Source organism: Aspergillus tanneri (assembly GCF_003426965.1).
Source record: "Aspergillus tanneri strain NIH1004 chromosome Unknown AapTan_6_pilon_pilon_pilon, whole genome shotgun sequence".
In the NCBI taxonomy this organism is placed as follows: domain Eukaryota; kingdom Fungi; phylum Ascomycota; class Eurotiomycetes; order Eurotiales; family Aspergillaceae; genus Aspergillus; species Aspergillus tanneri.
In genome coordinates, this window is record NW_022984633.1 from 306,922 (window position 1) to 319,497 (window position 12,576).

General features: G+C 47.6%; 3 protein-coding genes across 3 annotated transcripts; 1 reads left to right on the forward strand and 2 right to left on the reverse strand.

Moving 5' to 3' along the window:
- Positions 1-428: 428 nt before the first annotated feature.
- Positions 429-3,209, reverse strand: ATNIH1004_008160 (Nonribosomal peptide synthetases (NRPS); the record flags this gene model as incomplete). The annotated part of the gene is made up of 1 exon (XM_033572773.1): positions 429-3,209. The coding sequence occupies one exon, from the start codon at positions 3,207-3,209 to the stop codon at positions 429-431; it is 2,781 nt and encodes a 926-aa protein (XP_033423325.1).
- A 1,601-nt stretch (positions 3,210-4,810) lies between these two features.
- ATNIH1004_008161 (NAD(P)-dependent oxidoreductase) lies at positions 4,811-5,953 on the forward strand (the record flags this gene model as incomplete). The annotated part of the gene is made up of 5 exons (XM_033572774.1): positions 4,811-4,819; positions 4,891-5,215; positions 5,270-5,369; positions 5,423-5,663; positions 5,744-5,953. The coding sequence occupies 5 exons, from the start codon at positions 4,811-4,813 to the stop codon at positions 5,951-5,953; spliced, it is 885 nt and encodes a 294-aa protein (XP_033423326.1).
- A 50-nt stretch (positions 5,954-6,003) lies between these two features.
- Positions 6,004-7,544, reverse strand: ATNIH1004_008162 (uncharacterized protein; the record flags this gene model as incomplete). The annotated part of the gene is made up of 5 exons (XM_033572775.1): positions 6,004-6,172; positions 6,227-6,753; positions 6,833-6,883; positions 6,983-7,270; positions 7,320-7,544. The coding sequence occupies 5 exons, from the start codon at positions 7,542-7,544 to the stop codon at positions 6,004-6,006; spliced, it is 1,260 nt and encodes a 419-aa protein (XP_033423327.1).
- Between the last annotated feature and the right edge of the window lie 5,032 nt (positions 7,545-12,576).

Genomic DNA, 12,576 nt, shown 5'->3' on the forward strand with positions numbered 1-12,576 from the left:
GTTATTACTGGGCCAAAAGGTAGCTAGGGGATTTAGTCCTGTAATTCCCCCCACACATAATAATAATAGAAAATGCTAAGTTATTTGTTACTTAATATATTAAAAACTCTATCCACTGTTACTAACATCTATTGCGTTATATTTTTTAAGTAGCCTTCACATTCGAAAATAGGTGTAAAACAAGTCCGGCATAAAACAAGTCCGGTCATTCCTTGATTCCTTCCCGGACTGATATTGTTGGGAGCAATGGCAGACTTCCAATTCCTGGTAAGGTCGGTATTCGTAGAGATTGGGAATTATGAATGCGAATGCGCATATGTCAAAATCTGTCGGATATGTGAACCATAAAGAAGTGGGCTCGTCGTGGTGGGACTTGAAGCTCCCCAGCACACAAAAACTGAATGTACGCTGGCGATCCCTTTGCATTCTCAGAGTCCTCTGGCACTCAACGCTCCCCGCAGCGTCTTCTGGAATCTGAGAACATGTTCCGGTCCTAGCATGGTATAGTGAGCCCCTCCAACCTCGTGAAATCTCGGCTCAGTCCGGGTAAAGTGGTCCCACTTGCTCAGATGCTCATCGCGCCACTGCTCCTTCGAGGCCGCAACCACCGCAAGTGGGGTACAATAGAAGATATCAATTCCTGCAATCGAACCGGTGGGGTCATAGTCTACTGCCATGCTCTGCAGAGCAAATGCCAGGCCGGCCCACTTGGCCAGTGCCGACTGCGAAATGGCCAGTTCCGCAAGGCGGTCCTGGTTTGCATCTTCCATCACCTTGGCAAGGGTTTCATCCCTGGTTGCTCCCTCTAGTTCGGCAGCGAGTTCCCTTGCATGCTCCTCGGTCATCAGGTCCAGGAAGTACGAGAGATGGAGAAGACATTCTTTCCAGTCAAGCTGGCGCATGCGCGTCTTGATATGTGGTGGAAGGTTAAACGAGCCCAGGAAACGGACCTCGTCCCCCTTTTGCTCGAGCACCTTGCCCACCTCAAAAGCCAGCATGGAACCGTACGAATAACCAGCCAACGCGTACGGTCCTTTGGGTTGTCGCATTTTAATAGCCGCGTGGTATGTGGTGACAACTTCCGGGATCGTCCCGAATGGGTCTTCTCCCTCGTTAAAGCCACGCGCCCGAAGAGCATACACTGGGCGATCGACCATGAATTTTGCCAAGTTGAGGAAAACAAGGACTTCACCAACGCCAGGATGGATAAGCCAGAGGGGGGTCTTGTTGCCTTGACTCTGAAGTGTCACCACCGGGTTGTAATGGTGAGGGGCTTGGAGCTCACGGAGAGCGTTGGCCAGTTCTCGGACGGTTGAGTTTGACATCAAAGCCACCATTGGGATTTCTCGCGTGAGCTGGAGATGGTCTTCAAGGTCTTTCTTGAGCTTAATCAATTCGATGGAAGTAATCCCCATGTCGAAAACGGGGGTCTCTACGTCGAACCCCAGTTCTGTAACTCCCAAAGAGTGGACGAAGATGGTGAGCATCTTTTGTTCTAGCTCATCTTTAGGACTCGCTCCAGTGGCTGCGCGGTGGCTCTTAATCTGTTCGCTGTTCACCCTTTGATATTCCTGGTAATCACCTTGCTCATAGGCCTGTTTGATTTTGGCACGCGATAGCTTGCCTAGCGCCGACTTCTGGAGTCGAGTTTTGTCCAGCGGCAAAATTTCGGGTCGCGATCCCGTGGTAATCATGACGACCTTTGCAATGGCATCCGCCGTCTGTACTCGCGAGACGATATCCTCCGGCGCATAGGTCGGCAAATATGCCAGGCACACCACTTCCGTTTCCCCTTCAGGGCGAAAGGAAGAGAAACAGCAGTTGAAGCTCGGAGTGGTACCCGGGATTTTCGATTCGTCCAGTGCACTCTCGATTTCCTGCGGATTGTACTTGATTCCATTTACGATCATGGTTTCTTTGGCGCGACCCATCAGTGTGAGAAAGCCTGTCTCGTCAGTCATACCCCTGTCCCCTGTTTTGAACCATCCATCACTGGTGAAGGAATTGGCAGTGGCCGTGGGATCGTTGAAATATTTTTGGCAGACGACTGGCCCCGTCACTTCAAGGTTGCCAATCATGCCAGGGGGCAATATGAGGCCCCCAGAGCCGTCGGTAATCCTCATCCTGATACCGGGCATGCAGAGGCCCACGGAGGTAAACTCCAGCGATTTCTCGACGTCGTACTGGGGGCAGTGGGTATTGAATATTGCTCCTGCGCAAGTCTCGGTCATCCCAAATCCGGGCACAATGACGTTCTTGGCAGCACCATATTGTTCGAGAAGATCCGATACGTCGACACAGGTTTTGGTAACGTTCGCCTCCCCGCCAGATGCGATAAACCGCAGGGAGCAGAGATCCCAGCTATGTTCGTTGGCCGTATTGGACTTGTCCTGGAGGACCGCGCGGATTCTGGCAAGGAAGAAGTTGGGAGCAAATGTTCTGGAGACGCGGTGCCTGTCAATCAGGTGGAGGAACTCGGCCGGATTTGACAAAATATCCCTTGTTGGAGCATGTATCTGGTCCTTGCGAGCGTACATCGCCTGGAGATGGATTTCAATAAGCCCGGCGACATGGTCCAGGCCGATCCAGTTCAAGAAGGAGCCCTCCTCTGGCAGAATGACAACCGATAATTTTCCCGCGATGGCGAAAAGGATTTGACCATGGGTGAGAGAGACGGCTTTGCAATTCCCAGTGCTTCCAGACGTGAGCATCAATACGGCACTATCGGTCGGACCAGACTCCCTATAGATATCGCCCAGCTCGGTTCTCAGAGCCTTCGCGGGATCAAGTGACTCGACTGCAATGGGTTGGATTGAGTCTTGTCCCCCAAACTCCGGCAGGAGTGCTCCGCTAGTCAAACATAACGGGTTCATAAGAGTCCTTGACAAGTGCCCTAGGTGAGACATGCGAAGCGAAGAGCTGTTTGACAGAGCGGTTGACATTGCAGGAACGCAACCAGCAAATAACACAGCCCAGAACCAGACGATGTTGTCCCAGTGACTGCTGAAGTGTAGTAGGACCACGGAACCAGGCTGGAACGTTTCTGCGGAGCGAAGAGCCCGGCAAGCATTCCGGGCTACCTCGAGCAGCCGACGGTAGGAACATGACTTGGGCTGGGCCATATTTCCAGGGGAGTATGAAATGATATTGCCATTGTTCTCGTGCGCCGCAACGGCTTCGAGGAGGTACTGAAGATTTTGGAAAGACATGAGTTCAAGTGTAAGGGCAGTAGAAGAATGCGACTCTGCAGCCCAAGCTGGAATGGAATAGCTTTATAAAATGACCAAATACAAGGCCACATTTGGCCAATCTGTGCCACATCTGTTTATTAATCGCACCGATACCTAGGTGGTGCGCTCAAACATTAGCGGCATCATTTCGGATGGGACCTACAGTATGGAAATTTGGGCAAGACACTATCTTTAGCGCCAGCCCATCGTCATGACTTGGGAGGCCTGAGCCAAAGTATAGTTTCCGGCATTTGGTTCAACTAAGCCATTTACCAACAAAAGGGCAAGGTGGAGTTTACGCCCTCTATAGATAGCATTTATAGATAACGTAACTGGTATGCAAGCGGCCACCTGCTGTATTCCATATAAATTCGAAGTTTTTGATACTTCAATATCTCAACCACAAAGCATCATGAAAGCTTAAAACTTAAACAGTATATTAATAATGTACTCTACATACATATATAGATAGCGTCTAGAATTAAGGAATTCTTTGGTATGATAAATTCATTTGCATTTTGTGTATTCTATTCTTCTGGCATTGAAAGATAGGAAAACATAATGAACATATTTAAAAAATAAATATAATGATTATATACTATATTTTATATTTTTATAACTTAATATATGCAGAAACATTTTGGTTGTAAAAATTTGAGAGCAACAAAAGGTGCAATTTTATATGGAATACAGCACGTGGCTGCTCGGTCTGAATAGCTTACCAGTTACGTTAGGGGCCGAATGCTCCCAGAAAATTATATAATCAATAGGCTGAACATAATTTCTATACACTCGAGCCAACTTTTGCCACGAGGGATTACGGGATGTGATCCACAGCGGTTGAAGGAGAGAACCTTAATATCTGGGAATGACTGCTTTCTGAAACACTGCAACTAATGGCATAATCCCTTGGTTTCAAGTCCGGGATTAGCTAGTGCAGCGATAAACTGATAAAGTTTCTGTGGTGTGCTGGCGCGGAAATTGGAACAAACTATATCCATTAATACGACACATGTTCAGTCAAATTTGAGACCCTATTTTTTGGTCTTGTCTTTGTTCGGGTGAAGTTGTCCAGTAGGAATAGTGTTCTGATAGCAGTTCGGCCGACCAAAAAGGAAAGATCACCAATAGTAGCCCTGAAATTTCCCAAAGTTATGGCCGGCCCTTGTTGCATCTCCATGACTCTCTGATATCCATATGTTGATTAGTTATCCCTTTCTCGGTTTTCGTCTTGATACGCAGCAGCCGAGGCAGCTTTTAGACGACCAAAGCCCATTAAGCCCAAAACTTGAGGATCTAATTCCAGGGTCTGTTCCCAGTGAGTGCCCTATGGTAGGACACCGGAAGAGCTGGACTTACCCAATTGCTACGCGTCGTCGAAATTTACATTCCCACCCGACCCTGGCTCTGATATCCACACTCTATATAAGTTTCGTTTTCCCCCTTGGCGAGAATAACCCAAGTGCAGTGTATGCAAAGAATCTAAAGCAGTTATTTTATCTTTCTTGTCATATTCCGCTTTGTCCTTGAAATCATCCGCTACAATGGCGCCACGGCTTGCGTTTCTGGGCTTAGGCCTAATGGGCCAGGTAAGAAGGCCACATATTTTGAGATCCCTCGGCCGTAGAGCTGCCCACTTACTGTACCTGGGTTTCTACAGGCCATGACGGCGAACCTGGTTCGCTTTGGGAATATGGAGGCACCGTTGACTCTTTATAACCGTACCAAGCGCAAAGCAGATGAGCATAGTGTCAAACTCGGATCCTGCAAGGTCGCTCAGACGATCGAGGAGGCTGTGTCAAACTCAGATATAGTTTGGTCGTGCCTTGAAAATCACGAGGCTGTTATGCACACGTTCGAGAGCATTCTGTCGGTGGATATCAAGGGGAAATTGTTCGTAGACAGCTCCACCATCCCCCCCGAAAAGACAAATGCGATCGCTGAGCGCGTTCTGAGTGCGGGTGGAGAGTTCGTGGCAATGCCAGGTCAGATGTCCCATTCCAGACGCAGGAGGAAAATAATGGCTCTAACAAGAGCAGTGATGGGTGAGCCCACGATGGCAGCTACACGATCTCTTATCTGTATCCCAAGTGGCAATCCCGCATCGGTAGACCGAATCCGACCCTATCTGGAAGGAGTGTAAGCCGAATTCTTCCCCCGAGCTTATGTTGTCTCTAAGATCTTTTGCCCAGTGTTTGCCGGTCAGTGGTCGACTTAAGTGGGGAGGAGCTTGGAACCTCCTCGCTGCTGAAGCTCATGGGCAACTTTCTGATTATGGCAACAATGGAGACAGTCGCAGAGGTCAACGTGCTCGCCGAGAAAACTGGCCTCGGAACCAAGAATATGAGCAAGTTGATGAATGTCATGTTTCCTAATCCACCGCACGCGGTTTACAACCGCCGGATGGTTAGTGGAGAATACCATACGGGTGTGGTGAGATCAACTCCCTGTCTGTTCTAAGAGCGTCGTTCCTATTGCTGACGATATCTTCCTTTTCTTTTCTCTCCCTTAAGCCCATGGTCGAGGTCCACAAAGCAATTTCACTGACAGAGAGCGTGTTGGACATGGCAAGAAAGTGTGGAGCATCGGTGAAGCTCTATGAGATTGCGCACGAGCATCTTAAGGCGGTTGAAGCTTTTGCTGGACCCACGGCTGATATTACTGGCATTTACGGGGCTACCAGACAGGAGAGCGGGCTCCCTTACGAGAATGGAACGCAGTAGAGGCGGAAGAAGTTGCTGGGATTGTATGTAGCAGTAGAATGGACATTGGTTTACCCCTGCCCTGACCATTCCACCTCAATCAAGGCTAGATGAGAGCCCTGTGGCTGCCGTATTCCGACGAACCTGAATCGTGGGTCTGCACGATGGAATAAGTCGCGCCATTCGTCAGCATCGCGTTCCCGGGCGTTAAACACGCTCATCATGCTCAGATTCATGATCCTTAAATTGTCGGTTAGTGAGACACGTAAGCCACAGTGGTAGGACCAAGCATACCTGAGCTCTTTTTCTTTACAAAGGGCAATGCTTCCTGGCTCAGGTAGGCAGATATCGTTGACAATCACTCGGGTCCCAGGCCGCAATGCTGGAATCAAGGCTCGCAGAAGCTTGGTACAGTATTTGTCGGACCAATTGTGAAATATCCAGCGCAGAAAATATGCATCTGCAACGATGGGCTGGCTTTCAAAGAAATCGTGGGCCATGAACGTCACCCGTCTTGCCATTTCCGGTGGCAGCTCTGCCTCTGCACCGGCCACTGTGCTGGGGAGGTCTTGCACTATGAACGTCAAGGACGGGAACTGGGAGGCAATAGCCACAGCAATATGCCCCCGGGAACCACCAATATCAACTACAGACCCAGCACCCAAACTGCCCCAGTCATATCCATGCACCACGTGAGACGCAGCGTAGCCTTTCCCAGAGGTGAAAATGCTCATGGCGCTGGCAAAGCGAACTGCGCGAGCAGGGTCATCTTGCAGGATCTCATACGCGGACCGGTCCGTACCATGTGCGAGAGAGAAGCCCTGGGCAAAAGTTGTGAAATCTTAGCCTTAACCGTCGCCCATAAACCACATTTCCCAGTCCATTGGAAGCATAACTCACGGTCTGATTTGGTTCTTCTGATGTCGGCCACCTTGCAAAAGCCTCCGCAGTCTGGACCTGTTAGCTGCGACTTATTTCTTGTAAATCCTTCCCCCACACCCGCCCCCCAAAAAAAAGGGAAGGAGGATTAGTTCTTGTCAGGGCACCTACCAGAAGACTGGCAAGGGAAATCTCCTCGATGCTAACAGCTATGAAATTGGCTCTATCAGTGTTTCGCATGAGTACCGAGCGCGCTGTGTGCGCCACAACCCCTTTTCGGGGCTCTCGAAATACCCGAAGCGTCATAGCATGGCGGAGTACATGCCTAACTGTTACCTCGCTCAGTCCAGTGAGCTCAGCGATTTGGGCAAAGGTCATTTCCTCGTCCGGCGCGAAAGAATTGGCGATATCGAACCGGCGAATCACATTTAGACTCATCATGTTCCCTGGCTGCATCGACTAGTAAGCGGTGGATGGAATCATTTGCTCCAGGGGTTCCCCAACTTACTGATCCTGCAACGAACGCTTCTACTTGTCCAACAAGCAAGTCGTAAAGCTCCGATGTCCCATCCAATACTGCATCCCGAGCATCACCCAGCTCCTCGGGCAGAGAGAGAGGGGCATTTGGCTCGAAGGACGGGTATGGAAGATTCCGCGACTTTAGGAACTCATCGATGTGAGCTGCAGCATCACTGATGGTGGCAGCAAGCTCGATCAAACGGCCGGGCTCCATATTGAAAGAAGTGGTCTAGGCAATTGCAGGATAGAAGAACTAAATGAACAATGTACTGTACGCAGCCGAAGGCCTCGTTGGTCCTATCTTTCCTGCCGGCAAGGTGCGGTAAAATAGTTCCAAGCTGAATCAGCCACGGTGGCTGCGTGGTAAACTCTACGACAGAGGACTGCTTGGGGGCGTGCGGAAATAATTCCTAAAGCGACTCGCGTCAATACCTTAATTCGTCGACTCAGTTTCTATTTGCCCATGGCTAGAATGTGCTAGCTAATTTTTCCAGTTATTTAGCCATGACGTATTACGCGAACCCAAATTTGTGTAACGATTCGTCTAACCCAATGGCAGCTTCTATAGTGGGCGTCCGTTCACCCGATACGTTCCGAGTTTAGTACGATTGTCACCAAACCACCCTCATTATATTTTCTCTGTTTTACTGCTGTCCTGCAAACTTGCGTGTATAAGGTTCCTTGCTGCTCAAAAATGGATACTCACAACCCGGGAACACTAGTGGTGTAATCCACAAGTTCGGCATGCTATCCTAGAATGGACTCATGAACCTTGAGACGGATTAGTGATCATAACCCCTAGCTTTACCGTGGACCACGATTTTGACATGGGGCAAAAATCCAGAGATTATTGTGCGGAGATTGTAAACAGGGGAGATAGCTCTATCTGTGTTTCATTTGCTCCAGTTGTATGAACTTTATTGCTGGAGATCGGAAGTTCCTCGCCTCGTCACCGTCGGAACTCCCCCACCAAAGCATCAGGGCGGTAGCTTGATCTCCGAGCCGTGTAACGTTTGACCGATCCCCAGATCCACTAAGTTGATCCTTTCCCATTTTGTAATGCTTTCCACAGTTACAGATAAGCTTAAAGCTATGCGTAAATTTATGCCTGTTATGCATACAATGTGTAGCGGATAATTCCATGAAATATACAGATACTCCGTAAATACTACATCCAATGCCACACAGGGTGCAAGTCAATGACGTTTCTAATAGGTGGTAAATCATGACCCAGCTATCCACTCTGAGGCAATCCCAGATTGACCGTAAAAAACAGTTTATGTGAGCCCATTCGTAGTTACTCTTCTTGGAATAAGATGGTATCTAAAATCCTGAAGCTGCCTTTGCTCTAACCCTTGTCCATTGTAGTAAATAAACTCACAGCTGGCTGCACTAATAGACTGCCGTTTTGGCTAAAGGGTCGGTTTTATCAACGCGTTGTACTCCACACTTCTTATTTTTCGGTCCAGGAAAACTTCACGATAAATTAGCGTGCATACGTTTGTGCCGTTTATATTGTCCAAAAGGCTAAATTAAACTAGCAAAATCCTAGTGGATTCTTGATAGCAAAAATAGCGCCTTGATTGTGAGGCATATTTATAGTTTCGTAATCCTACAAAGATTTTAACATAGACAGCAATGTCTTTTTTTTTTTTTTCCAACGATGATATTTCAAAAATATATTTACGGCCGAGATGTCATATATTCTACTCTGGGCTGTGGCACAACTTTGGAAGGGGGCACCGGTTTCTATGATATTACCCATTATTCAGCATCCGCTCGGTCCGACTTTATTCCTTTGTTTTTCACCTTTTTTATCCAGCTCTGCCAGATGGATTCAGATACTTAGAGACCTTAGAGACCTCATTCGTCACTGCAGATCCATATTATGATTATGATCGTTGATACTAGCTCATACGCGTATTTAGCTGACCGACAAAAAACAAAGGGATAAAGTCGGACCGAGCGGATGCTGAATAATGGGTAATATTGACCCACTTTGGTCGAACAAATCATTAATAGGAGGGTCGCTGGAATCAATAGGCCGGTGTGCCAGGCAAATGGACCGAATCAGGACAGCAGTATCAAAAAAAGGCTGGCAGAGATCTCCTTTGCAGTAACCAAATTATGACGTGACAACAGCTGCTCCGAGACGGAGTTTGGTCCTTTCCAGTTCGCCCAAGTTTGCGACCCCGCTTGGGCATGGGTGAGCCGAGGATAATAGAAGTTATATTGGAAGAGGGCCTTTTTTTTTTTTTTTTTTTTTTTTTTTTTTTTTTTTTTTGAACTTCATAGTTTTTCCTAAGGGGATCTTAATAGCTAGGTTGAAAAGTAAGCCAATTACATACTACAGGTGGCCCTTATCTACCACGCTCCTTGTAAAGCTCTGGGATACCTCGTGCTCGCCTTTGTCGACAAGCACAAACCACTCGAATCAACAAGCACTTCCGAACAATGCCGTATCAAGCTACCTGGTAATACTTGCAAAATTATTCTGTCAGTCTACTGTATCGGCATACGTGGGATACAATTCGTTGATCATAAGTCGAATCCCACATCGGATGGGTCGCCATGGTATGAGATTCTGGACGCGAGAGATACTCGTTTGGAGATCCATGTGAGCCGTGATGTATAGTTGCCCAATAGTAGTATAGGAGTAGAAGCTAACACAAGCAGGGCCTTTTCAGGAGATGCATTCAGCTCGCCTCAATTAGTAGTCTATCTACATATAAGGCCTAGAGCTCTCCTTTCCCGCCCCAATTTCACCCATGGAATTTCTACCAAGCCCGATGTAAATCTCGCTGACTATTTGAAAATCGATTCCCGCATCCGAGGTGTCGTCTGCTGTGCCAACGTTAAGACTGTTGGGATCCACGGTTTCTCAGATAACGAAAGCATTTAGAGAGTTCATCGATTTGATGAATTGACGTATAAGTAACAGCCATAAGCACTGGATTTATTTCCCGTTCAATGGACATGGACATATTAAAGCGGCTTGGATCCGGAAGTTTAGGATTTGTCGTGGGCCAGCCTCCAACCCTACCTTGGTAGTAAGCCGCTCTTTCCTCGTTCCTCATCCATGACTCACCAGTAAGCTCCAAACTTCACTAGGGAGGACCGTCACATTCGGATCTCAATTTCCAGACTATCGATCAATACGAGTATCTCCCTTTCGTCAGGGATGGTGATGGTGCTATTTCGGGGATTTTTAATGATGGATTAGGTCCAGCCACGAAGTACATTTCCGAAGTTGGAGTTACCTGCAATGACCAATATGATGTTGGGCCATCGGAGCCTCCACCTATGGATACACGCTTTGAACCCCCAGCAGTCCCTCCCGGTCGAGGGTCGATAGCCAGTACTTGGTACATGCCAAAGGCGTCACTTAAAGGCCTTGTGAAGGTACATGTATGCAGGGATAAAGAACAGTCACACTATCCATGTCTGGGCCTTCTGCTAATTTACAGCGATGAACATATTAAATCGGTTGGACAGGTACTATGGGACCACGATCTTAGCCAGGAGACCTTTGGGCCTATGTACGTCGAGAACGTCGTTGCTGATAAATAAAATTATATTAATGGTATCCGAAGTGGTAGATATGACACTAAACTTGATGTGGTGGGAAGTAAATGGCAAAGGCTACCAGAGGATGGAATTATTGTTTGGTGGTTTAGCCACCTTGGTGACAGAATAGTCACATATAATGACTAGGTAGAGACCCAAAAAATAATTTTTTATTCTGAGAATCGATATCACGAAATACGTTAGACTCTGAAATGCAGCAGATAAGCTTCTATATTTTATTTAGACGGCGGTACATCCTTCATCATTTGGACGGCTTGTCTGATTAGCCGGGCCTCTGAGGAGTGTAGCTCAACGTCCTGAGCATGCTTAGCCAAATCCTCTGAGCCGAACAAGGGGGAAAGGTAAATATCCTCTCGAGGGCACTGCCATGCTCTGCCTTTTGTGCCAAATAATGTGAAAGCATATACAAATTGCAGCTTAGGGTGTTCTCCGAGATATTTCATACAAGCGTTGAACGCTTGGCGCTCGGCATCTTGGACATCTTGAGGCCCCGCGTTCAATGCTTTTGCCTCGTGGAAGGCGAGAACCGCTAATTTACTATCTCATCAAAATATTCTATCATTATGTCCACCCGTCCACGGCCACATCCCTCCGGAGGAGTCTCCGAGTGGACAACCCATTACTTCGCAGCAAAGAGGTGTTTGTTCCATAAGTAAGACCATAATTTAGCGGAAAACAATTTGTCCGAAGATTGCGCCTGGGCTCTACCCCAAAGACCCCTGAGGACTCTGTCGGTGATTAGCGACATTATCTAGTAATAATTGGTTATAAGACAAGAAGTTCTTTAGGTACCCTTCACGTACCAGTCAGGTTTAATTCCGATTGATTGAAACTCTCTATGGCTTTGCCAAGGGTGAGGTAAAGCTGATCAGCAACACGAGTGCTTTTGCAATGGAGAACTGGTAATGTGTATTAGGAAATTTGCATGTGTCCAAGTTAGCTTCTGGCCTTCTGTTCATAGAAAAGGCGAGAGGTATTAATTAAAGCAGGGATACCCATCCCACTAACTCCCGCCCAACCAGAAACTAGATTTACCGCCAGCGGTTAGCAACCAGGACATCTGATCGTTGCATACGAAGGGGATGACCTAGAAATATTTGTGAAGAGTGATAATTCGATTTTTCTGTGATGTGCATGATATTGGTGGAATCAGCCTACTATAGCATCTGGAGCCAATTTCACGTACAAATTTTGACTCAAGGAACGGATTTTCTGGGTATCATTCCTTACTTAAGGTCCAGTACAATGATTGGATACGAGCGCCGCTGTTTATTCACCTTCTCCGGACCGTCAGCGCCCATTTAAAGGGCTTGCTAGTAGTTCCTAGGATTATCAGAACCTTGTTCAGGTTGAATCCGATGCCGAAACCATCCTTCTGAATGACTGGACACGCAATCTCTCTGACAGTATCCTAGCAAACGGCTTTCGAAGAGTTGAGTGCTTACCGGCGGATGTTCTAGATTTGAACTTACGTGGGAATCCTTGAATGAGTTTCGGCGCAAACGATGTACGGGGCCTTAACTGATTACCCAGTCGCGCAACGCTCACCCCTAATTTCTCACCACTCACCCCTGTCATACGACCTCAGGGCAGCACTGCTCACCTACTAGAGCAGGAACAGAGTATTAAACTTTATCCTAATTACTGTCAGAATAAAG